Source organism: Eleutherodactylus coqui, chromosome 11 (genome assembly GCF_035609145.1).
Source record: "Eleutherodactylus coqui strain aEleCoq1 chromosome 11, aEleCoq1.hap1, whole genome shotgun sequence".
Classification (NCBI taxonomy): domain Eukaryota; kingdom Metazoa; phylum Chordata; class Amphibia; order Anura; family Eleutherodactylidae; genus Eleutherodactylus; species Eleutherodactylus coqui.
This window is the reverse complement of record NC_089847.1, coordinates 53,932,606-53,960,289: the sequence shown is the minus strand read 5'-3', so window position 1 is coordinate 53,960,289 and position 27,684 is coordinate 53,932,606. Positions and strand designations below refer to the sequence as shown.

Sequence of the window (27,684 nt, the reverse complement as noted above, 5' to 3'; positions counted from 1 at the left end):
TCGCCATTTGCTTTCCTTAATTGGGAAAAAAAATACCTGCTCTGCCACAGTTAATAACTCTGCTACCCTCACGTTCTGTGACACATTAGCAGGAAAACAGCACAGTTATTAAACTTCTCATGTTCATAGAATATACGCAGTGCTGCCTTTTGGTGCAAAAAAACGGAAAATAATTCTATTTGTCCTGCCTCTGTCCGTCCTAACGCCGGTGGACACGTGTCGGCTGCGTGTGCAACCTGTAAAAATCATACGCACCCAGCTACGTTTTACTCCTGGCTTCGCCATTTGCTTTCCTTAATTGGGAAAAAAAATACCTGCTCTGCCACAGTTAATAACTCTGCTACCCTCACGTTCTGTGACACATTAGCAGGAAAACAGCACAGTTATTAAACTTCTCATGTTCATAGAATATACGCAGTGCTGCCTTTTGGTGCAAAAAAATGGAAAATAATTCTATTTGTCCTGCCTCTGTCCGTCCTAACGCCGGTGGACACGTGTCGGCTGCGTCTGCAACCTGTAAAAATCAGACGCACCCAGCTACGTTTTACTCCTGGCTTCGCCATTTGCTTTCCTTAATTGGGAAAAAAAATACCTGCTCTGCCACAGTTAATAACTCTGCTACCCTCACGTTCTGTGACACATTAGCAGGAAAACAGCACAGTTATTAAACTTCTCATGTTCATAGAATATACGCAGTGCTGCCTTTTGGTGCAAAAAAACGGAAAATAATTCTATTTGTCCTGCCTCTGTCCGTCCTAACGCCGGTGGACACGTGTCGGCTGCGTCTGCAACCTGTAAAAATCAGACGCACCCAGCTACGTTTTACTTCTGGCTTCGCCATTTGCTTTCCTTAATTGGGAAAAAAAATACCTGCTCTGCCACAGTTAATAACTCTGCTACCCTCACGTTCTGTGACACATTAGCAGGAAAACAGCACAGTTATTAAACTTCTCATGTTCATAGAATATACGCAGTGCTGCCTTTTGGTGCAAAAAAACGGAAAATAATTCTATTTGTCCTGCCTCTGTCCGTCCTAACGCCGGTGGACACGTGTCGGTTGCGTCTGCAACCTGTAAAAATCAGACGCACCCAGCTACGTTTTACTCCTGGCTTCGCCATTTGCTTTCCTTAATTGGGAAAAAAAATACCTGCTCTGCCACAGTTAATAACTCTGCTACCCTCACGTTCTGTGACACATTAGCAGGAAAACAGCACAGTTATTAAACTTCTCATGTTCATAGAATATACGCAGTGCTGCCTTTTGGTGCAAAAAAACGGAAAATAATTCTATTTGTCCTGCCTCTGTCCGTCCTAACGCCGGTGGACACGTGTCGGCTGTGTCTGCAACCTGTAAAAATCAGACGCACCCAGCTACGTTTTACTCCTGGCTTCGCCATTTGCTTTCCTTAATTGGGAAAAAAAATACCTGCTCTGCCACAGTTAATAACTCTGCTACCCTCACGTTCTGTGACACATTAGCAGGAAAACAGCACAGTTATTAAACTTCTCATGTTCATAGAATATACGCAGTGCTGCCTTTTGGTGCAAAAAAACGGAAAATAATTCTATTTGTCCTGCCTCTGTCCGTCCTAACGCCGGTGGACACGTGTCGGCTGCGTGTGCAACCTTTAAAAATCATACGCACCCAGCTACGTTTTACTCCTGGCTTCGCCATTTGCTTTCCTTAATTGGGAAAAAAAATACCTGCTCTGCCACAGTTAATAACTCTGCTACCCTCACGTTCTGTGACACATTAGCAGGAAAACAGCACAGTTATTAAACGTCTCATGTTCATAGAATATACGCAGTGCTGCCTTTTGGTGCAAAAAAACGGAAAATAATTCTATTTGTCCTGCCTCTGTCCGTCCTAACGCCGGTGGACACGTGTCGGCTGCGTCTGCAACCTGTAAAAATCAGACGCACCCAGCTACGTTTTACTCCTGGCTTCGCCATTTGCTTTCCTTAATTGGGAAAAAAAATACCTGCTCTGCCACAGTTAATAACTCTGCTACCCTCACGTTCTGTGACACATTAGCAGGAAAACAGCACAGTTATTAAACTTAGATTATTCATTCACTAGAGGCAGTGGGGCTTTTCGTTTTCAAAAAAGGGAAAAAATTATATTTGGCCTGCAGTCTTGCGCCAATTTATTTCCTGCCTGTGAAATCAAATCACTGGTAATACAGCATGCTGAGGGGTAGGGGTAGGCCTAGAGGACGTGGACGCGGCCGAGGACGCGGAGGGCCAAGTCAGGGTGTGGGCACAGGCCAAGCTCCTGATCCAGGTGTGTCGCAGCCGACTGCTGCGCGATTAGGAGAGAGGCACGTTTCTGGCGTCCCCACATTCATCGCCCAATTAATGGGTCCACGCGGGAGACGGTTATTAGAAAATGAGCAGTGTGAGCAGGTCCTGTCCTGGATGGCAGAAAGTGCTTCGAGCAACCTATCGTCTACCCGCAGTTCTGCGCCGTCCACTGCTGCCAATCCGAATCCTCTGTCTGCTGCTCCTCCTTCCTCCCAGCCTCCTCACTCCACTACAATAACACCTGCTCAGGAGCGGGAACACTCCCAGGAACTGTTCTCGGGCCCCTGCTTAGATTGGGCAGCAGCGGTTCCTCTCCCACCAGAGGAGTTTATCGTCACTGATGCCCAACCATTCGAAAGTTCCCAGGGTCCGGGGGAAGAGGCTGGGGACTTCCGCCAACTGTCTCAACAACTTTCTGTGGGTGAGGAGGACGATGACGATCAGACACAGTTGTCTTGCAGTGAGGTAGTAGTAAGGGCAGTAAGTCCGAGGGAGCAGCGCACAGAGGATTCGGAGGAAGAGCAGCAGGACGATGAGGTGACTGACCCCACCTGGTGTGCAACGCTTACTCAGGAGGACAGGTCTTCAGAGGGGGAGTCAAGGGCATCAGCAGGGCAGGTTGCAAGAGGCAGTGCGGTGGCCAGGGGTAGAGGCAGGGCCAGACCGAATAATCCACCAAGTGTTTCCCAAAGCGCCCCCTCGCGCCATGCCACCCTGCAGAGGCCGAGGTGCTCTAAGGTCTGGCAGTTTTTCACAGAGACGCCTGACGACCGACGAACAGTGGTGTGCAACCTTTGTCGCGCAAAGCTCAGCCGGGGAGCCAACACCAACAGCCTCACCACCACCACCATGCGCAGACATATGATGGCCAAGCACCCCGCAAGGTGGGACGAAGGCCGTTCAGCGCCTCCGGTTTGCACCCCTGCCTCTCCCCCTGTGCCCCAACCTGCCACTGAGATGCAACCCCCCTCTCAGGACACAGGCACTACCGTCTCCTGGCCTGCACCCACACCCTCACCTCCGCTGTCCTCGGCCCCATCCAGCAGTGTAGTTCAGCGCACCGTCCAGCCGTCGCTTGCGCAACTGTTGGAGCGCAAGCGCAAGTACGCCGCCACGCACCCGCACGCTCAAACGTTAACCGTCCGCATCGCAAAATTCATCAGCCTTGAGATGCTGCCGTATAGGGTTGTGGAAACGGAGTCCTTCAAAAGTATCATGGAGGCGGCGGCCCCGCGCTACTCAGTTCCCAGTCGCCACTACTTTTCCCGATGTGCCGTCCCAGCCCTGCACGACCACGTCTCCCGCAACATTGTGCGCGCCCTCACCAACGCGGTTACTGCCACGGTCCACTTAACTACGGACACGTGGACAAGCACAGGCGGGCAGGGCCACTACATCTCCCTGACGGCACATTGGGTGAATTTAGTGGAGGCTGGGACAGAGTCAGAGCCTGGGACCGCTCACGTCCTACCCACCCCCAGAATTGCGGGCCCCAGCTCGGTGGTGGTATCTGCGGAGGTGTATGCTTCCTCCACTAAAGCACCCTCCTCCTCCTCCTCTGTCTCGCAATCAAGATGTGTTAGCAGCAGCATGTCGCCAGCAGTCGGTGTCGCGCGGTGTGGCAGCACAGCGGTGGGCAAGCGTCAGCAGGCCGTGCTGAAACTACTCAGCTTAGGCGATAAGAGGCACACGGCCCACGAACTGCTGCAGGGTCTGACACAGCAGACCGACCGCTGGCTTGCGCCGCTGAGCCTCCAACCGGGCATGGTCGTGTGTGACAATGGCCGTAACCTGGTGGTGGCTCTGCAGCTCGGCAGCCTCACGCACGTGCCATGCCTGGCCCACGTCTTTAATTTGGTGGTTCAGCGCTTTCTGAAAAGCTACCCACGCTTGTCAGACCTGCTCGTAAAGGCGCGCCGGCTCTGCGCACATTTCCGCAAGTCCCACACGGACGCTGCCACCCTGCAACATCACTTTAAGCTGCCAGTGCACCGACTGCTGTGCGACGTGCCCACACGGTGGAACTCTACGCTCCACATGTTGGCCAGGCTCTATGAACAGCGTAGAGCTATAGTCGAATACCAACTCCACCATGGGCGGCGCAGTGGGAGTCAGCCTCCTCAATTCCTTTCAGAAGAGTGGGCCTGGTTGGCAGACATCTGCCATGTCCTTGGTAATTTTGAGGAGTCTACCCAGGGGGTGAGCGGCGATGCTACAATCATTAGCGTCACCATTCCTCTGCTATGCATCTTGAGAAATTCCCTGCAAACCATAAAGGCAGCTGCTTTGCGCTCGGAAACGGGGGCGGGGGAAGACAGTATGCCGCTGGATAGTCAGGGCACCCTCCTGTCTATTTCTCAGCGCGTACAGGAGGAGGAGGAGGAGCATGAGGAGGATGAGGAGGAGGGGGAAGAGACAGCTTGGGCCGCTGCTGACGGTACACCGGCTGATTGCCTGTCATCCTTTCAGCGTGTATGGCCTGAGGAGGAGGAGGAGGATCCTGAAAGTGATCTTCCTAGTGAAGACAGCCATGTGTTGCGTACAGGTACCCTGGCACACATGGCTGACTTCATGTTAGGATGCCTTTCTCGTGACCCTCGCGTTGCACGCATTCTGGCCACGACGGATTACTGGGTGTACACACTGCTCGATCCACGGTATAAGGAGAACCTGCCCACTCTGATTCCCGAAGAGGAAAGGGGTTCGAGAGTGTTGCTATACCACAGGACCCTTGCGGACAAGCTGATGGTAAAATTCCCAGCCGACAGCGCTAGTGGCAGAAGGCGCAGTACCGAGGGCAAGGTAGCAGGGGATGTGCGTAGATCGAGCAGCATGTACATCCCAGGCAGTGCAACAGTCTTTAAGTGCCTGGCCAGCTTTATGGCTCCCCACCAAGACTGTGTCACTGCTCCCCAGTCACGGCTGAGTCGGCGGGAGCACTGTAAAAGGATGGTGAGGGAGTACGTAGCGGATCGCACGACCATCCTTGGTGACGCCTCTGCCCCCTACAACTACTGGGTGTCGAAGCTGGACACGTGGCCTGAACTAGCGCTGTATGCCCTGGAGGTGCTTGCTTGTCCTGCGGCTAGCGTCTTGTCGGAGAGGGTGTTTAGTGCGGCTGGGGGAATCATCACAGATAAGCGTAGCCGCTTGTCAACCGACAGTGCCGACAGGCTAACACTCATCAAGATGAACAAAGGCTGGATTTCCCCAGACTTCTGTTCTCCACCAGCGGACAGCAGCGATACGTAAGCAATACGTAGGCTGCACCCGCGGATGGAAGCTACGTTCTCTCTCACCATCCAAAACGGGGACATTTCTGCTTCATCAATCTGTGTCTAATATTCCTCCTCCTCCTCCTCCTGCTCCTCCTCCTGAAACCTCACGTAATCACGCTGAACGGGCAATTTTTCTTAGGGCCACAAGGCTCACTCAAATAATTTTTCTGAACAATTTTTATAAGTTTCAATGCGCTTAAAAGCATTGGAACTTTAACTTGAACCAATTTTTCGTTACACTGGGCTGCCTCCAGGCCTAGTTACCACTTAAGCCACATTAACCAAAGCGATTAATGGGTTTCACCTGCCCTCTTGGCTGGCCATGGCCAATTTTTGGGATGTACACTAGTACTGTTGATACAGCAATTTTTGTGTGCCCTCGCCTACAGTGTAATCAAATTAATTTTTAGCCCACCTGCATTACAGCTGACGTTACCTCAGCTGTGTTGGGCAATGCAATGGGATATTTTTATGTACCGCCGGTGGGTTCCAGGGAGCCACCCATGCTGTAGGTGCACACGGAGTTTTTAATACATCTGTACACTTCTAAAGAACCCCAGTCTGACTGGGGCATGCAGTGTGGGCCGAAGCCCACCTGTATTACGCACGCCATTACTACCTCAGCTGTGTTGGGCAATGCAATGGGATATTTCTATGTACCGCCGGTGGCTTCCTGGCACCCACCCAGGCAGTGGGTCCACAGGGAGTTTAACCTACATGTGTCCACTTCTAAAGAACCCCAGTCTGACTGGGGCATGCAGTGTGGGCCGAAGCCCACCTGCATTAAGCACGACATTACTACCTCAGCTGTGTTGGGCAATGCAATGGGATATTTCTATGTACCGCCGGTGGCTTCCTGGCACCCACCCATGCTGTGGGTCCACAGGGAATTATAAATGCATCTGTTTCCACTTATAAAGAAACCCAGTCTGACTGGGGCATGCAGTGTGGGCCGAAACCCACCTGCATTAACCCTTTCCAGTCCACTGTGTGACCTGTGAAGACATTAGGGTTTAAGGCTGTACAGCTCCGTTGTTGGTAGACGTCCGTCGGGGTTCTCTTACTGTATATTGCCAGCCTCTCTGCTGTCGGAGCCTATCCTACGTGTCAGCTCATGCAGTACTGGCTTTAGCCAGCATATAGCGCCGTTGTATAACGGCAGAAAAAGAGTAAGCCCCCTAGGAAAACCATATACAAATTGGATTGGAAAGGGTTAAGCACAACATTACTACCTCAGCTGTGTTGGGCAATGCAATGGGATATTTCTATGTACCGCCGGTGGCTTCCTGGCACCCACCCATGCTGTAGGTGCACACGGAGTTTTTACTACATCTGTACACTTATAAAGAACCCCAGTCAGACTGGGGCATGCAGTGTGGGCCGAAGCCCACCTGCATTAAGCACGACATTACTACCTCAGCTGTGTTGGGCAATGCAATGGGATATTTCTGTGTACCGCCGGTGGGTTCCAGGGAGCCACCCATGCTGTGGGTCGACAGGGACTTCACAATAGGGAGTTGTACCTGCCTGTGTCTATGAATTAAAAAGCCCGGTCTGACTGGGGCATGCAGACACCTTGACAGAATGAATAGTGTGTGGCACATAGGTTCCCCATTGCTATGCCCACGTGTGCAGCTCCTGATGGCGGTGGCACAGGATTCTATTTCTCATTGGTTCTGTACAGCATTGTGGGCTATCGCTCCGCCACTTTTAAAGAGGGTCGCTGCCTAGCCGTGCCAACCTCTGCAGTGTGTGCCTGCGGTCCCTCGTCATGGCAGACGCAATTCTAAATAGACATGAGCGTGGTGTGGCATGAGGGCAGCTGAAGGCTGCCCAGGGACACTTTGGTGTGCGCTGTGGGGGGGAGGGGGGGCGGTTGGGCAGCATGTAACCCAGGAGAAGTGTCAGTGGTGTGTCATGCAGGCAGTGATTGTGCTTTGTTGGAGGTAGTGTGGTGCTTAGCAAAGGTATGCCATGCTAATGAGGGCTTTTCAGAAGTAAAAGTTGTTGGGAGGGGGGGGGGGGGGGCACTCTTGCCGGTATTGTGGCTTAATAGTGGGACCTGTGAACTTGAGATGCAGCCCAACATGTAGCCCCTCGCCTGCCCTATCCGTTGCTGTGTCGTTCCCATCACTTTGTTGAATTGCCCAGATTTTCACACATGAAAACCTTAGCGAGCATCGGCGAAATACAAAAATGCTCTGGTCGCCCATTGACTTCAATGGGGTTCGTTGTTCGAAACGAACCCTCGAGCATCGCGGGAAGTTTGTTCCGAATAACGAGCACCCGAGCATTTTGGTGTTCGCTCATCTCTATTATTTGCTCTTCTTCAGTTATAAAAGTGTGGCATATTTGCTATCTAAAACAAAAATAGAACACATTTTAATAATGCAAGCTAAAAACAAATAGAATTGACTTAGTGAGGTTAAATGTAACCCCAACAAGGTTTTTACAATTTGTAGCTCAGCTGTAGACATATGAGCACATACAAAGGTGTAACTTGAAGCTTCTGGGCCCCAATGCAAAACCTGTAACAGGGCCCCCAACTATAATGCTTTATTCATAGTACTGGGCTTCCTATATGGAGAAGGGTCCTTGCCCCGGGAGCGACTGTATTACCTGCATCCCCTATAGTTACGGCCCTGAGTACATGGCACCAGCCATAAACTGTGGTAAACTGAGATTAGGTGGAAGCATGCAGAGTCATATTGGTTGGTTGAAAAGCTACACCTAGAATTAGATGTGGTGTGGCCTTTTTTTTTACCTTGGCAACTGCGCTAAGGCTTAAAGTAATCTAATGGGCTCTTTCTATTAGGGCATTGTTATTGGTGATCTATATGTTAGGACAGCAGGGAACACATAGATAATCTGTTTCTTGCTAACCGGTGCCTTCATAGTGAAAACAATTAATAAGTATAATACAGTAAAATATAGAAAAATAAATAAAGTGTAGATAAACAAATTAAGTACATAATAAATTAGGTTAAAAAAAACAGCCATCCTTCCTTCAAAAGACTTCACACCTCTCCAATCCCATGAACACCAATTTTACACATGCTACATTTTGTATAGGCCTCAGATACTCATGCATTAAAGAGGTTGTCCCGCGCCGAAACGGGTTTTTTTTTTTGCATAGGTCCCCCGTTCAGTGCAGGACAAACCCAAGGGATGTGTTAAAATTTAAAATGTTACTTACCCGAATCCCCTGTCTGCAAATTCTTCCTTCTTTTCCTCCAAGATGGCCGCCGGGATCTTCACCCACGATGCACCACGGGTCTTCTCCCATGGTGCACCGTGGGCTCTGTGCGGTCTATTGCCGATTCCAGCCTCCAGATTGTCTGGAATCGGCACACGTGATGGGACGGAGCTACGCGATGACGCGTAAAAGGGGGCGGAGCCAGAACGCCGCTCGTGCCCGGACCGACCAGAAGGGAGAAGACCCTTCTGCGCAAGTGCGTCTAATCGGGCGATTAGACGCTGAAATTAGATGGCACCATGGAGACGGGGACGCCAGCAACAGAGTGGGTAAGTGAATAACTTCTGTATGGCTCATATTTAATGCACGATGTATATTACAAAGTGCATGTATATGGCCATACAGAAGTGTATAACCCCACTTGCCGTCACAGATATAGAATTTATTAGGAATTATTTTAAAAATCAAGGCCAACCAAAGAAAAACAATTACATAAAACGTATAGTGACAGGACAGACAAACAACTAAAAAGAGGGATCTTGGGATTGGTGAGGAAGGGAATTATGTGTCACCAACTCCCGTCTAACCATCACCAGGATCCTCAAGAGTCACTTGTGATTTAGTTGATGGGGCAGATCCCCCTATCAAGGTAAGTATTTAGCACTTGAGGTGTTGTATGATTCGTATGTTCTCCAAATGGAGACTGTTTTTTAGTAAAGGTATATATGTTATACGAATCAAGCAAACCACTTTTCTTTTGGGACTCTTGTAGTTTTTAATGTTTGAATCAATGTCGTTTAGTGCATTTGTTTTCACTGTTTTATACACTTTCTGTTTAGATTGCTCTTCAAACCAGTATGGTATTGAGTTTACAGTGTTTAAAGCTTTTCCGTTTATATTGCTCTTGCTCGACGCGTTTCCCTATCGGGGTACTCGATAGTTCATCACGAGCCGGGCATCGATAAGCCCCTAAATAAGTAGGAAAAGATTTGTTTTAGAATATATATCAAAGATGATCACTAGATAGGTGGCTGAAATACGCCTGTCACTATTCAATAATAGAAGATTCCTCAGAGTTACCTAGTTTATATAATAAACTTGGACCCTACCAATCGTATGGGTCCCAAATGTGCTCTAGTCGTTCAGAATCCAGAAATCTGGGACCTTTCTGCAATGTCAATTGCGGAAAGGCTGCATGTCCAATTAGCCAGTCATATTTTTCCGCCGTGAGCGTAAAATCGCAATTGATTTCCGCTCATGTTCAGGAAAAAGCGATTTTCAATAGTATGTTATGAAATGTATTTGCTGCGGAATTCGGAGGTGGATGCCCGCTCTGGATTCTGCAATGCAAATCCGGCCTTGTGCAGCTGGCTTTAAAGAACTTGCAATCGTTTGATCACTTCTACAATATCCTGCATTACTTCAGTATTGCAGTATATTGTATTTTTGACCTTCACATATTATAGAAATTCTACATCACTGGACATAGAATTGTTTTAATATGCTGCACAACTTCTCTGACTACTTGACGCACACATTAGTCTAACACACTATACACTCCTTTGATTGGCCAGCACTGCCCAGTCAGAGCAGCTTGTAGAGTATAAGGTTGGTGTTTCATACAGGAGCGTGAGTGTCTGCGAATGGGCAGAGGCGTGTTTGGAGTGTGATATAGTCAATCTTCACTACTTCCGTAAATAAATTGTAGATCCTTATTAGGATGAGCGCCATGCTTGACAATGCCATCCAGTGTGCTACTTGTGCAATGTTTGTGGTCCTTGATCAGCTGATCGAGGGTGGATACTGTTACCCAAGATGCATGCTCGTCGGACAGTTGGAAGCCCAAATCCAGCCCTGCTGCAGCACGACATGCCCTCTGAACGCCAGGGAGATGACTGCTCCATTTGGACGGGGACGGAGAATGCAGGGCAGGCTAGACAGGTCCTAGTGGCGGAAGACACAATTATAAAGGGAATAGATAGGGCAATCTCCCACAAAGACTGGGATCATTGAATGGTGTGTTGTCTTCCTGGAGCTTGAGTTTGACACATTACGGATTGGATTGACAAATTACTGGGAGGGGCTGGTAAGGATCCAGTGGTCATGGTGCACGTTGGCACCAATGAACAAATTAGAGATCAATGGAGGGCCCTCAAAAATGATTTCAGGGACCTAGGACCCAAATTTAGGGCAACGACCTCCAACGTAGTTTTCTCGGAAATACTACCTGCACCAAAAGCCACACTAGAAAGGCCGCAGGATCTTAGGGAGGTAAACAAGTGGCTCCTGGGTTGGTGTAATAAGGAGGGGTTTGTGTTACTGCAGAACTGGATTGACATCCCTGTCGGCTACAGGCTCTACCGTAGGGACAGGCTGCATCTTAATTGGAAGGGAAGATGGCTAGAAGGCTGGAGGACAGTTTAAATTAGTAACTGGGGGAGGGCAAAAAGAGAAACAGGGGGTAGACAGTGTAGATATAGACCTGGCACCAAGTAATGGGAATGCAGGTCAAGCAGGGGGTGGGGTTAGTATAGTTAGAACTGACAGAACATCTAATAGTACCATTAGTAGCAAAATAAATATAAAGAATATATACACACACATACATATATATACATGCATACACACATGCATACACACACATACATATATACACATGCACACACACACATACATATATATACATACATACACACACACATATATATATACCCACACGTGTTTGTATATGTGCGTGTGTATATATACATATATACACCCACGTGTGTCTGTGTATATGTATATATATATATATATATATATATATATATATATATATATATATATATATATATACACATACATACACACACGTGTGTATATATATATGTGTGTGTATGTATGTATGTATATGTATGTGTGTGTGTGTGCATGTGTATATATGTATGTGTGTGTATGCATGTATATATATGTATGTGTGTGTATATATGTGTATGTGTGTGTGTGCATGTGTATATATGTGTGTGTGTGTGCATGTGTATATATGTATGCGTGTGTATGCATGTATATATATGTATGTGTGTGTATATATGTGTATGTGTGTGTGCATGTGTATATATGTGTGTGTGTGTGCATGTGTATATATGTATGCGTGTGTATGCATGTATATATATGTATGTGTGTGTATATATGTGTATGTGTGTGTGCATGTGTATATATGTGTGTGTGTGTGCATGTGTATATATGTATGCGTGTGTATGCATGTATGCGTGTATGTATGTATGTATGTATAGGCCCCGGCGGTAGGCTCCGGAGGCACGGCGGGCAGCATCGGGGGCACGGCGGCAGGCTCGGGCGGCACAGCGGCAGCTTCGGGGGCATGGCGGCAGGCTCCGGGGCCAGGCGGCGGGCTCCGATGTCCGGCAGTGGGCTCCGGGGCCAGGCAAATCTCTCATGGGTTATAAGTTCTTGAGAACAATTAAAGAGAACTACCATACCCAACTAGAGGAAGGGCCACTCTGGACTTAGTATTAACTAACAAACCAGACAGAATCTCAGGGGTGCACGGTAAGGGACACTAGGGAAATAGTGACCACAATGTAATTAATTTCCAGCTGTCATTAAATAAGCAGCTTTATAAGGGAGCGACAAAAAACCCCTAAACTTTAGTATAGCAAAATTTGATTATCTAAGAACTACTACCGGTAACATTGATTGGGACAACATCCTCATGAGAGAAGTTTACTTAACCCCTTAACGACCGGGCCATAGTGTTTTTACGTCCTGCAGCTGCAGGACGTGTATGAAGGGAGGTAGCGCCGCTATCTCCCTCCATACAGCACGGGCGTCAGCTGTTTATTACAGCTGACACCCGCGGGCAATAGCCGCGCTCTGCCGTACGGCCGATCGCAGCTATTAACCCTTTAAATGCCGCTGTCAATTCTGACAGCGGCATTTAAATCCCCCGAACGCTGTTTGGGGGTCCCGCACGGCCCCCCCGCGGTGAGATCGGGGGATCCGTGCAGGTGTCATGGCAGCCGGGGGCCTAATGAATGGCCCCAGGGCTGCCTTAGCAGACTGCCTATCAAGCCATCCACACAGGGTGGCTTGAAAGACTGCCTGTAAAAAAGCAGTATGACGTAATGCTATAGCATTACGTCATACTGCAGGAGCGATCAAAGCATCGCATGTTAAAGTCCCCCAGGGGACTTCAAAGTAAAGTAAAAAAAAAAGATCAATAAAGTTTTTTAAATTGTAAAAAAAAAAAAAAAGTTATAAAAGTTTAAATCACCCCCCTTTTGCCATATCTATTATTAAAAAATCTAAATCATAAAATAAAAATATGTATTTGATATCGCCGCGTCCGTAAAAGTCTGATCTATCAAAGTAGTGCATTATTTTTTCTGCACGGTGAACGTCGTCCGAAAAAAAGAAAAAAGAACGCCAGAAATACATTTTTTAGTTACCCTGTCTCCCAGAAAAAACGCAATAAAAAGCGATCAAAAAGTCGTATGTATTCCAAATTGATACTATCGGAAACTACAGGACATCCCACAAAAAATGAGCCCTCACTCAACTACGTTGACGGAAAAATAAAAAAGTTATCGCGCGCACAAAATGACCGCAGAAAATAATTGAAAAAAATGTAATATCTTAAAAAAAAATACAAGTACTACAGCAAAAACAATACTATATAAGTTTGGTATCGTAGTAATCGTACTGACCCATAGAATAAAAATATCAGGTCATTTTTGTTGCAGTTTGTGCGTCGTAGAAACAGGACGCACCGAAAGATGGTGGAATGTCGTTTTTTTTTCCATTTCTCTCCGCTAAGAATTTTTTTTAAGTTTTTCAGTACATTATATGGTACAATAAATAGTGCCATTAAAAAATACAACTCGTCCCGCAAAAAACAAGCCCTCATACAGCGACGTCGATGGATAAATAAAGGAACTACGATTTTTTAAAAGGGAGTAGGAAAAAACAAAAATGGAAAAAAGCAAAAACGCCTGGTCACTAAGGGGTTAATTACCTCATGTGAGCAGTTCATACCCTTTAAAAATAAAAGAACTACAAGTAAAAGGAAACCAATGTTGCTCGACAAGACTGTAAGGGGGAAAATAAACGAAAAAAAGAAAGAATTTAAACTATTAAAACAAGAAGGCAGGTTGAAGCACTAAAATCATACAGGGAAAAAAATGTAAAGAAAAGATCAAAATTGCTGAGGAGCCAGCAAGAGAGCAAAAATAACCCTAAACTATTCTTCAATTATATAAACAGTAAATATTGCATGCCTAACACAGGGGGATTAAAATTGATAAATCGCTGGGCCGAGTTGGAATACACCTAAGGATTCTAAGGAAACTAAGTGACGTTATAGCTAGAGCGTTATTTCTTTATTGACACTATTGAGGCCGGGGTTGTACCGCTGGATTGGCGTATTGCCAATGTGGTTCCAATATACAAAAAGAGGTCTAAAAGAGAACCAGTAACTACAAGCTGGTAAGTCTCACTTCAATAATTGGAAAAGTGCACATGGGCAAGAGAAATGGATGTCATCAATGTACACTAAATGGGATACTGCTAGGGAAAAGTAAAATGGAAAAAGACCCCTGGGTACTAGTGGACTGTAGATTTAACTGGAGTAATCAATGCCAATCAGCTCCTGCAAGGGAAAAATAAAGTCTTCAGGAGCATTAAAAGAGGTATGGGGGCAAGGGACGAGAACATTATTCTTCCACCACTTCTGGACACCAATGCTCAGGAAAGATGTTGCAGTACTTGAGGGGTTTCAAAGAAGAGCAACTACATTAATAAATGGAATGGGAGGACTGGAATACCCAGAGAGGCTATCAAAATTAGGACTATTCTCCCTAGAGAAAAGACGTCTAAAGGGCGATCAAATAACTATGTATAAATACATTAGGGGACAATACAAGGATCTCTCCCATGATCTGTTTATACCCAGGACTCCGATAGTAACAAGAGGGAATCCTCTACGTCTAGAAGCAAGCAGGTTTCATCACCAACACAAAAAGGGGTTCTTTACTGTAAGAGCAGTGAGACTGTGGAACTTTCTGCCTGAGGACATGGTGATGGCAAAAAAGAAGAGTTTAAGAGGGGACTAGATGTCTTTCTTGATTTAGTAGAAAAGTGTATTTTTCATTAGTACCACTTACTTTTCCAGCCTTTTGTTACTCCTGTCCCAACTTTTGTCAGATGTGTTGCTGCGATCAATTTCTAAAGGAGTCAATTTTTTTAAAAAATGGAAAAATGTTGCACTCTCAACTTCTGATAAGGCCTCATTCAGACAAGCAATGAATGGCCAAACACTGCCTGTGATTGGCTGAGTACTGTGACCAATCACAGGCAGCGCTCAGCTGTCATTCAATGAAAGGCTGAGTGTTGCCCGTGATAGGCTGAGTGCTCTGCCAATCAGATACAACCCTTTGAGCAGGCGGGGATTTTAAATCCCCACCTGCTGAAAGAGATTCAGTACAGTGTCGGGGACCAAGCAGAGAAGACTCATGACAGTTTCGGAGAGGTGAGTATATACATTTTTTTATTTTTTACACAAGCTAGGAATGATTTTCAGGGAAGGTCTTATATTTAACCCCTTAAGGACAACGCCTATTTTGGCATTGAGGACCAAACGATTTTTGGTATTTTTTCATCTCCATTTTTCAAAAGGCATAATTGTTTTATTTTCCCGTCGAACTGTAGTTTTTATTGGTACCATTTTTGGTGACGTAGACTACATTGTAAAAGTTTTATTATTGCTAATTAGCATTTTGCCTCAATTTTTTAGCATTTTTTTAACACCTTTTGCCGTACAGGATAAAAACATGTTCAATTTATTGTACACATCGTTACGGACGTGTCGATACCAAATATGTGGGATTTTTAATTTAAAAAAAAATTTTTATGCTAGTATGAGAAAAAGCATAAAAAAGGGTTTTTTAACTTTTTTTACATTTTTATTTTTCGTCCTTTATTTTGTTCTTATTTTTACACCATTTGTGTCCCTCTGAGGGACTTACACAGCAGGACTGCAGATCGCTATGATAAGGCATGGCAGGACTTCTCTCCTGCCATGCCTTATCGGTTACTATAGCGATCACAGGCTATGGCAATACAGGACGCCGATATCTGGCATCCTGTTGCCATAGTAACCAGCCGGGCTCTCGCAATGTTATCGTGAGAGCCGGCTGGAGTCACAGAGGGGCGCGCTCTCTCTGTGAACCCTTTCCGTGCCGCAACCTACTTAGATCGTGGCAGGGAAGGGGTTAACAGCGGGGGGTGCATCTAGTGACAGCCAACTCCCGCTGCGGGATAGCGCGAGATCTTCTATGATCTCCCGCTATCCCTATGACGTAAGGGTACGTCATTTTGCGGGAAGTACCCCACTCCCATGACGTACCCTTACGTCATGGGGCGGGAAGGGTTTAAAGCCCTTCCCAGAAAATCACTGCAGTGGTTGCCTGCATCCCATTGCTTTCAATGGGGCCGCTGGCCAGCGGCAGCCCCATTGAAAGCAATGGAACAACATTGCGATCCTCTGCCACAGCTGTGGCAGGGGATTCTTTACTCCCCGCTGTCACAGTGTTCAGTGACAAGGGGACTCCCCGTGGGAAATATTTACATGCACCACGGACCTGTGTGGTTCACGCATGTTCTATCTTTTGCAGGCGTGCGTGTTTGCACACCTGTTAAACACGGATATGTGAACACAACTTAGGAAACCAATGGTTCTAAATAAACGCGCGGTTTTGTGTGCACCAATGCCCGTACATAAGCATGCTCGTCTAAATGACCTCCCACTGTTCTATTGCAGATAAAATATAGTTATATGAGATTTCCAAATCATTGCATTATTTTTTTTCTTTACATTTTACAGTATTCCAACTTTTGGGGGAATTCGGGTTGTATTACTGTCTTTGTTTGGTGGTGAACCTGTAAGTTTGAAAGCCTAGGGAGGAGGTTAATGATAGAAGTTTAGAGGCAGATGGGCAGATGTCAATGGGAATGTTAAAGGGGTTTCTGAGTTGTGGAATTTAACAAAGGGCTTGCCCATGCAATAAGATAACTAACAGGAATATACTCACTTTTCCCCCTGCTTCCATGGTGCAGCTCTGGATGTTCCCTGTGACATTTACAGGCTGACCTAGTCTCTTTATGAGATGTCACAGGCACTGCAGCCAATAACAGAGCCCAGCGATCAATCGGTTGGCGCTGTTATTGGCTGCAGTGACTGTGACATTCAATAAACTGGACAGGCTGTAGCCTGTAAGCAAACACAGGAGCAAAATACACAGCACCGGCAAGGGACACAACAGTGTTAGAGCATTCTGCTGGGATCTGTTGTTCTACATGGTTTCCCAGTAGCTTAGCTCCACAGGTGGGGTTGATTAAGCTAACTTGGTGGGGATTTCCCCAACCAGCCAATCCCCCAGGTCTGCTGCTCATATATACCAGCCACAGCTGTGGCTGCTGGTCTTTTCTCTGCTTGATCAGGATGTTCAGTGTGAGCAGTGTTATTTCCTGTGTGTCTGTGCAGCCTTCAGTATGTTCCGTGTAAACAGTGTCATGTTCCTGTGTGTCTTTGCAGCTTTTAGTATGTTCAGTATGAACAGTGCCATGTCCCTGCGTGTCTCTGCATGTGGCTGGACATGAGGTGTGAGCGGGCATGTTCAGTATGTTTAAGTATCAGTGTCATGTTCCTGCATATCTGTGCAGGTTTCCGTACGTGCAATGTGAACTGTGTCTTGCTGGAGATCATTTATCATCTAGGATTAGGTACGTCCCTAGGTTCCAGTGCGGGATCATCCCTGTTAGGACGATTTCCCCGCATGCAAGCAGTTTCCTAGGGTTAGTTGTCTTGTTAGTGTAGGGACCAAAAAGATAATGAGGACCTTTGATACGGGCTCATGGGCTTAAGTATCTTGGCCAAAATACGAATGAATACCTTGTACATCCTATACTTATTCCATCTGGCTAGGCGTGCAGGTCCACAAGTACGTAGTCTGTCTCTCTGTCCTGCAGTTCTGTCTGAGTTCTCCTTGTCGGCGAGTATTAAACTCTGTCTGTGAAGTCTGTTTTGCTATTTCTGTGTTCTGTCTGTATTTTTCAATGGTACCATTTAATGTACCATATAATATACTGAAAAACTGTAAAAAAAGGTCTTAAGTGGAGTGAAATGGAAAAAAAAAAAACACAAAATTCCACCATCTTTGGGTGCGTCTTGTTTCTATGGTGTACACACTGCAACAAAAATGACATAACTATTTTCCATGGGTTAGTACGATTACTACGGTAACAAATTTATATATTTTTTTGCTGTACTACTTTCCAAAGATATTTAATTATTTTAAATTAGTTTCTTCCGCCATCTTCTGACAGCCATAACTTTTTTATTTTTTTGTTGACATAGTTGTGCGAGGGCTCATTTTTTGTGGGATGTCTTGTAGTCTTTATTAGTACTAAATTAGAGTATATACAATGTTCTAATTACATTTCAATGCATTCTTTCTTGGAGATAGAGTGACCAAAGAGCACAATTCTGTCGTTATTTTTTTTCTGATGACATTCACCGTACAGGGTAAATAATGTGTTATTTTCATAAATCAGACTTTTACAGATGCAGGGATACAACATTTTTTTTGTTTCATTATATAGATTCTCTTGTAGCATTAAGGGGTTAACAAATACAAACAAACAGACACTGTGGCGCATGCGGTAAATGTATATGCTTAATAGGTCATATGATCTATTGAAAAATAGTCCATCGGTATCCAGTAGAAAACCATTAAGCTGAATGACAGCTAAGAGCTGCCCCTGATTGGTCCCTGCGCTCAGCCAATCAGAGGCAGCACTCACTCATGAATGGGTGTGAGTGAGAGCTGCCTCTGATTGGTCAGGCTGTGACCAATATGAGGCAGCTCATTCAGCAGGCGGGGATTTTAAATCGCGGGCTGCTGAATACTACTCACAGCAGTTCAGGAGAACTGCCGGCCGGCCGCGGCTGAACTCCGTCTGCCGGGACCAGGTGAGTATATATTTATTTTTTTATTTTTACACATTTCTGGCTGAATTTCCGGGAAGGACTTATATTTTTAAGCCCTTCCCGAAAATTCATCGTGAGATCGCCCGCAGCCCATTGCTTTCAATGGAGCCGGCTGTATTGCCGTCTCCATTGAATTCAATGCGCTGGACAGCGCTGAACTGCTCCGGCCCGTTTCTATTGAAACGCGGCTAGGAGCAGTTTTTTCAGGCGATTTTTCGGCCCCGGTCACGCGATTTGCGGAAGCGCATCCGTCATGCGATCCGCAAATCGTGGCAAAAACGCCCGTGTGACTAAGGCCTAAGTATGAATCCACATGATTTGTTTAGATCAAGTGCTAATTTAACTAGATAAACAATAATTCCTGGCCACTGTACAATGTACAGAACTGTGGTAGTTTCAATGCAGTTACTAGCACTATCATTGCGGTTTGCAAAAACAGCCGATTGGTGGGGTGCCTGGTGTCTGAACCCTGCCAGTGTGCTACCGCGTTTCCCCAAAAATAAGACAGTGTCTTATATTAATTTTTGTTCAAAAAGGTTTAACCTTTTTACATGTATAGCTGCCTGGATACTATTTAATTTGACTTTTTTAATTAACTGTTAGCAGGGCTTAATTTTGGAGTAGGGCTTATATTTCAAGCATCCTCAAAAAACCTGAAAAATCATTTTGCATTCTCAAAAATTCTGGAAAATCATGGTATGTCTTATTTTCAGGGAAACAGGGTAATGTTGTCCTATCCTGAGGACAGGTCATCAATAGTTTAGTGCCGGAAAAGCCCTTTAACATTTTGGAAAGTGAAAGCTCATCTGTAACCACTTGTCTGCTGCAAATGGGTAGAGAAAGGACATATAATGCAATACATGACGATTGGATAAAGATGAGCGACCTAAAATTGGATTTGTGGGGTGATAGCAAAGTGAATCCACTGCTTTACATGAACAATTCCTAAGCTCATCTGACATTTGGATATAACAAACCCTGCCAAGGACAGCTATTTGGGGTAATGTTCTACGAACAGATGAGTCAAGAGTGGAACTCTTTGGCCAACACATGTACTAGCATGCCTGCCATTAAACAAACACAGCATAATAGATACAGCTTCTAATGATTAAGACCTCCTGCCCACGGCTGGGTCGGATTCCGCCTGCAAAATCTTGCAGCGGAATCAGCCTCAGCTCCCCCCAGAGACCCCATACTCAGCTCTCCGGATCCGCAGCGAGAGTCTCTACCGGCGAGCCTACATGCATCCGCAGTGCAGCACATGACATGCCGGCACTGGACGGTAAAGCTATTTCCCGCAATACTTCCGCTGTGCTCACAGCGTGGAGTATCGCGGGACGGACGGCTGCCATTGACTGCAATGGAAGCCATCCGCACTATTTTTCGTGATGAATAGAACATGCTGCGATTCTTCCCCGTGAGTGGAAAATCGTACTTGATTTCCCCTCGTGGGCAGGGGAGAATCTGTTAACACAGCATGTCTATGAACGGCTATTGCTGTGGGATTCGCGGCGGGTGTCTGACCGTGAATCCCACAGCGATTATCCGTCGATGGGCATTCAGCCTTATGATGCTATGTAACTTAATAAAGTTTCAGGATTTTCCTGCCTAGCCATCTTGGTGCTTTTCCCGACTTAAGGTTTCTACCAACTTTTTGAACCTATCACAGGTCTCAGTTTGACTTCCTGGACTCCATATTCACCTACACATCCTGCCACAATGACTTGTGCTGCCTGAACCTGTTTTGTTTCCAAGTGTTATAAGGATAGGTTATCAATATGTTGGTCCTGGAATACCCTTTTAATCTCTGAAGGGTTAAAGAGACCAAAATATATTCTGCAAACAGACATACCATTTTGTAACACACTCCGTAGTATGAAGCAATGGGGAGACAAAGTGTTTTGCATGTCTCTGCGATGTGCATGAAACCTAAAACCGAGTGCCCACGGGCGATCTGTCATAGAGTGCTCCGTGGCGATAAATCGAACGCGGAACACGCATGACACGCTTTCCATAGGATAACTATGGAAAGCACAGCCCAATGTACAAGAGCAGAAAATCGCTTGCGATTTTCCACTCTTGTCTATAAATCGCAGCATGCCGCAATGAGCCTAGCGTTAAGATAGGTTCATCGTGGAAAATTGCGCAGAAAATTGGAGTGACATTAGTGGTACCCCGCGGTGGAATATGCCCGTGGAAACTCGGCCTAAGGACAAAAAGAGTCTCCAATACTGAATCTATTTTGTACCCAACTGACTTTTATAGGAAAAACAGTAAGGCCTCATGTCCACTAGAAAAATACAATCCGCGCAGAATCTGCCGCGGATTTGCTTTAAATGGTATTTTTTTTGCATGCAGATATCTGCACACATTGCTATCCATGTGATAGCAATGTTGCCGATCCGCGCGGAATCCGCGGCAGAATGGAGCATGCCGTGTTTTTTCTCCCGCGTGTGAAAAACGCAATTCTTTTAAAATGCCATCCGTGGGTGCAAAAATCAATTTAATAGACCGTGGATGGGCAATGATTCCCTATGGGCTAAATCTGCTGTGGAATCCGCAATTCCATTTAGCTAGTGCACATGAGGCCTAAGGCAGGATTCAGACAGGGCGGATTTGCCGCGGTTTTGTCGCAGAAGAATTGCTTCTGCGGCAAAACCGCTTCAAAGGTTAATTTGGGCTTGCGGATTTTCCTGCGGATTTTCGTGCGGAAAAATCCGCAAGTGATTTTTTTTCCCGCAGCGCTTTTTTTACTTTTTGCCGCGCTGTGAGAACAGCTTTTTGGTAAAACTCATTTGTGCTGCATTGCACTGCAAACGCAGCGGTTTTGCCGCAGTGCAGATATGCAACGGCAATCCGCAGCAAATCCACACTGTGTGAACCCACGAATTGATATAAAGCCAAACCAAACACGTTGTGCATTCAGTATCCAATATGTTTAGACCCGCTGTGATAATATGCAATCCAAAGTGCCAAAAGAAAGCATAGTTTGAAAAAAAACAGTAATTTGAAAAGAGCCTTATATTTTATCAGCAAGACCACATTATTCAGAATTCATTAGATTACTCTTTGTAATGAATTACAAAGGCTACTTGCTTTGTATTTATCTGTTTGTACACATAGGAGTTTAGCTAGTCACCCCAGGCTTTCCTTTCCTTACATAATTAAAAAAATTAGTCAGTGCAGAAATTGGCAAGTATTGCCCTTTCTTTTTAGTAGTGTGTAGGATTATGCCATCAGTGCTAACCATAAGCTCAAACAGTGGCAACCCACACTAGATCCTGAGTTATATAAACAGGTAGTCAGTAAATCATTCATACTTCTACTGTTTCATTTGGAACTTATATATCTTAATATATTTCATTCAACCTTCTCATATGTATTTAAATTTAGATTTTTGACAATAATTTCTGATTTCAACATTTTTTTTACAGTTGGTGTGTGCCTTGCAGTTGCTGTATTGTGCATAACTGGGATTTCTTTCATAATTGTTGGTAAGTTACTGAGTTCACAATTTAAACATGATGAATGTATTATAGAGAAAACATAATTGGAATAGGTGAAATTGTATGATTGTCTATTACCAGAGGTGTAGCCAGTGTTTCCTTCACTCGGAGGCAAAGATCTAATTTGGCTTTCCTCCCCATCTCCCGAAACGTAAGTCTTGGCTAGCAGGCATAGGGAGTCGGCAATAATGTCACTAACTCCAGGGTCATGTGACTGTTGTTCCTAATAACCAGTTCCCTTTAGCCAGTGATCTGTTGCAGTGATCACATGACTAGGTGTTGCTGACATCAATGCTCTGCACCCAAAATGGAAGGTCAGCGGGGACCAGGAGCTAGAAAAACAGCAGGTGGAAGAGCTAGGAAGATGAGTATATCTTTTTATTCTAGTACAGCATGCTGAACAGCATGTTCTAAAATAAATGTTTACGAATAACTCCTCTAACCCCTTCTAGCTAGCCATATGTACTTTTACAGTAATTACTGCCTTAAAAGCATCATGGCCTAGTCTAAGACTGGCATGAATGTCATGTGCCAGGAAGAGACGGGACTTAGCTGCCTACTCACAGTCTGGCTCCTGATTCCATCCGTTTAACCCCTTACATGTTGTACTCAATAAAGATCATGCCATATAGGTGGCTGATAGGGGGAGGGGGCTGACATGCAAACCAGGCTATCAGACCCTGCAGAGGCAGGGTCCGATAGGAGAACTGTCAAAAGTATACTACACTGCAATACATAATCTGTCCAGTGTAATATACTAGTGATCAAAGGATGTCATCTTTAAGTCCACCTGAAAGACAAAAATGTGAAAAAAGTTAAGTACAAAAACACGTTAACAAAGACAAGAAAAAAACACAATTACCCCTTTTAGGCAAAAATACGAAAAATAAACACATTATGTATCGCTGCGTTCGTAATGATCTGCACTATAAAAATACTATGTCTGTTATCGTGCACTGTGAAGGCATAGAAATTAATTTAAAAAGCCAAAATTGCCATTTATCATTCATCCATCTCCCAAAGAAATGCAAGAAAAGACTATCAAAGAGTTGCATGCATAACTGTTATGTTCGTGCAACACCAGGGCACCAAGCCTCAGCGCGCACGCAGGACGGCGTTCACACAAACGCCATACGTACACACAAAATGCATACTGAATGCCTACGTAGGACTGTGAACTTGTCTCACGGGCAGACATAACATATCCCTACTCTCACAGGACAGCCACTACGTGGAAGCTGCCTACAGGCAGGGCGATTGTCCCGATAAGGACGACCCCGTACTGGAAACTAGGGACCTACCTATCCCTGGATGGCAAATGATCCACAGTAGGACTGGATGCAGCTCACACCAACTCACAGAACAAGACTGTTCACACCTGATGTCTGGAAATCTAGACAGACACTGAACATGTCAAAGTTCACATCATCACCCCAGGGACTTGCACGCAAGATAGAACAGGACTGTTCATACACCTTGTCTAGTATCTGCACAGACCCAATGAACACAACACTGTTCATACACGCACCACACATCATGCATAAAAGCAAAACCCTAGGGTGACAAAGAAACCCAATCTAAAAAACCTCACTCAGAGCTCACATGCATACAGATAAACCATTGCTAGAGCAAGTGTCCTCACACCAAGGGGAAAGAGTCACACACCATACTAACATACGGAGAACAGTGTCAGGTATCACCCACCTGACACACACATAAGACATCAGACGTCTGGAGGCTGCACCTGTAAAAGGGAAGAGAAGAGGGGGTGTGCATATGTCCAGACCGTCTTAATGGGAAGTGAGAGAGACACTACAGACTAGACATCCCTAAAACTAACCTCAGAGTGGGATTAACAGAGAATGTATAAACATGATAAAATGACCAGCCTTCTCTGGCAAGAGAAGCTGGTATTTATATGCAGCAGACCAGAGGAATTGGTTGGCTGGCAAATACCATGCCCAGCAAGCTCAATTATCCTCCACCTGTGAAGTTGTGCACATGGAAACCTGTATAACCACAATTCCCAGATGCACAACTTAACAATATCCTTTTGCAAAATGGCATCAATGGAAACTACAGCTCCCCTCTCAATAAACGAACCTTTAGACTGCTCATGTTCTGAAAAAGTAACAATGTCAAGGCTCATGCAGACGAGCGTGTTTACATGCATACATATGTCTGCACAAAGCCGCACGTCTACTTCTTCTATCCATGGTGTTGTGTCTCAGGTGCATGCATATTGACTCCTGTTTCATTAAAAGGTCAGTGTGTAGTGTGTCAAAATTCTCCATCTCCAGCCAATGCCCAGCCACTCCAGGCTTCTTAAGGACCCTTTCCCTAATAAACACTGATGGAGCTATATGGTCCATTTTGCACCAATAGCTGAAATAGGGTTCATCTGTTCCATATTCTTGGCATTTGGTCCAGCTTCTCTTCTGCCCATGTCTACCTGTCAGCTGACCACCCTTACCTTCTAGCTGTCTATAGCTGTGTCTGACCTCTGCTGGACTCTACCCTAGATCTCTCTATCTCTGTGAACATACTCTGCTAGCCTTGACCTCAGCCCAACTGACTACTTTTACTGCCCAGAAATCTGTATATCCTATCCATCCATGCATGCATCAGCTGTTGGTAATGAAGACTATACAGACCTGGGGTTTCCCTGTGGGAAAATCCATACCCCCTCTATCAGGTTCTATGACAAAGATCTCACAATACCTTAGACTCCACTCCGCAGTTATGATTGGGATTTCCAATCTAACTTTTCCTCACCTTAACTTTTTCAGCCCAAACTATAACTTCCCAGTTACCAATTGTCTATTTGCCATTATTTCAAAAATTAACACATGATATGATTGGAAATAAATGCACTTATCTTTATCCCTCAGTGCAAAATTTAAAAAAAAATAAAATCCATATATGTGTCCCTGTCCAAAATCTGTGTTAGATTTACTATACCCCTTTTCAAAAAATATACCACATATTCCCAACATTTTACTAATTTCCCATAAATATAGATTGTTCCAAAGTCGGAAATGTTTTGTTGAAGAAACCTGACATATCCTCTGTTCAGCAATCCTAATATATAACATGGCCAGTTATTTTAATTCAAAAAATATGTCATAATGTCAGTTATACTAAGAAACCCTGCATTGTTGAAAAGTGCAAAATATATTTGGTCTATGATTATAAAATGGCTGGTTTAGCAGCACAAATAGACATAGGCATTTCGGTGACAGATGTAAGTTTACAGGACGTTTCATATGAATAGTGGGATTAATAACTTGCCTTCACACAGGAACATTCTACTTGGGTGAGTGTGCGCTGGAAAAACACATCCCTGTCTACGTGCTGGTGCAAGGAGTACTTTTCTTCTTAATTGGATGCACACTTGTGATGCTACTTTCAAGTGACAAGTTAATCTTGTTTTTTTTGTTCTTCTGCACGCTGTCCATCTTCTGGTTCTGTTGGCTGATAACGGGTAAGAACTGAAGAATTTATACACGTGAAGTGCTCACAAACAACCAATCAGACATTTGTTGCCATTGGTCTCTCTTACATTAGACAGAAAATAAGTGAATGAATGCTATTAGCTAAAAAAATTATGCTATTAATGCTGGTTGCCACACCTCTGTTTATCAACTAATGAGAACATTTTGAGGATAGATCATCAATAGTTTCAACTGGGAAAGCCACTTTACTAAGATTTTTCAGATTTTTTTTTGCGTGGTCCCATTGTGTTTAGTAGCAATCAGCCAATCAGCTATTTGCCATGGCCAGGGTTCTTTAAGTGCAGAGAGCTGATGTGTGCCAGAATAAATGCAATGGCTGAAATCCATTGCAAATCTGCCACATTTGGTGGGAATTTTGCTGCAGTGGATTTGGCGCAGATTTTCTGCACATATCCTTAGGCCGCATGCACATGGGCGGGTCGGATTCCGCATACAGAATCCCACAGCGGAATCAGGTCTTGGCAGCAGCGGCGTCTGAGGTTACCTGCTTTCATTATCTTCTTCTTGTGCTGTGGATGGTCCTCATGACTCGCCGTCGGACCTGCGCAGTGCAGATTGTTTTTAAACTCCTACTCTTCCCACGGAAGCCGTCTGTGCAAAATCCACAAGAAATGGGCGGTGTTTGCTGCAGAATCCGGAGGTGGTCGTCCACTCCGGATTCTGCAATTCAAATCCGCCCCTGTGTGCATTCACCCTAAAAACCCACACTAAACTGTTTACCTGTTAACTATAATATGACTAGAATAAACTTTAGTGCAGGCATTAGCCAGATAGATAACATTTAGCATGCCATTACAGTAATTCTGTTTGTTTTGAAAGTGTTATATGCATCTAACTCTGGATTCCTCTTTTAGGAAGTATCTGGGTTTTCCGTCACTACCTCTCGTACCATGGACAGTGCCATAATGTTTTGTACCTCTTTGCATTTTGGACCCTCATCGTACAGTACATTGGGTTAGGTATTGCATTTTTGGCATCAGTCATTTACTGCTGCTTTTTTTGTATCATGTTGTGGGCCTGTTTGGCTGTCAATGGTTAAAAACAAAGAACAGAAGAACTTGAAAAAAAGTTAAGCTTGTCACATTTTGGTACTAAATTCTGGACCAGAACTTTACCAGAGGATTGAGAAAAACTCAACATTTGAAGGATGTGGGATAAACTCTGTATATGGTGCAAAAAACACAAAGCCATTGAATGATCTTGAAGGGCTGAAATTACTCATCACAATGCAGAAAACCGGCTAATCTATTGCTGATGGTTTCATGTGGCGCCAACAAAAGTAAACATTCTACTTAGCATGCCTGATCATATAAATGATCATGAAACAGCAATATAGTCAGTGACCAAAAGAAGCTCTGTGGTGAATGCTGCTGCTGTCTGGGAGCACTTGACACTCATCTTTGTGGAACTGCAAAGCACTTGTTTACTACAAACCTAAAAAATTATTCAAGGGGTATTTAAAGCCTCAATATCGCAACACTGTGCATGACTGCTACTAATTTCATTTGCACTTTAATGGCTTCTCATGGAAAACAGACAATTTTTTGCTTGCTGCATTTCAGTTCATAAGTTTTCAATTGTCTAAATAAAACCAGCATTTTTCAAAACTCATATAGATATTTGAATTGTCATTTTGGAAAAGAACAGCAAATCAGACACTAAAAAGCTTCATTGCTAGAAAAGGAACAAAGGCTAGACAACAACCTCAAAAACACCGACAATCCATAATATTAGTTTAACTGGAACATGTCCAAAATGAGCTAAATTACAGCATGAGGGCTTATTCACACGGGCTTCAGCGTTTTACACATTTGGCTGCCGGTGATGTAAAAACGTGTGAATT

General features: G+C 44.9%; 1 protein-coding gene across 6 annotated transcripts in view; it reads left to right on the top strand.

The window, feature by feature from the left end:
• Positions 1-27,452, top strand: part of LOC136582851 (transmembrane protein 272-like) — a 50,509-nt gene extending 23,057 nt beyond the window's left edge. For all 6 annotated transcript variants that reach the window (XM_066584121.1, XM_066584119.1, XM_066584120.1 and 3 more), the window contains 3 exons: positions 22,255-22,314; positions 25,628-25,810; positions 26,696-27,452. In XM_066584121.1, coding sequence (XP_066440218.1) covers positions 22,255-22,314; positions 25,628-25,810; positions 26,696-26,880 — 428 coding nt within the window. In that variant the 3' untranslated portion in view covers positions 26,881-27,452. The remainder of the gene's footprint in view (positions 1-22,254; positions 22,315-25,627; positions 25,811-26,695) is intronic.
• Positions 27,453-27,684: the final 232 nt, after the last annotated feature.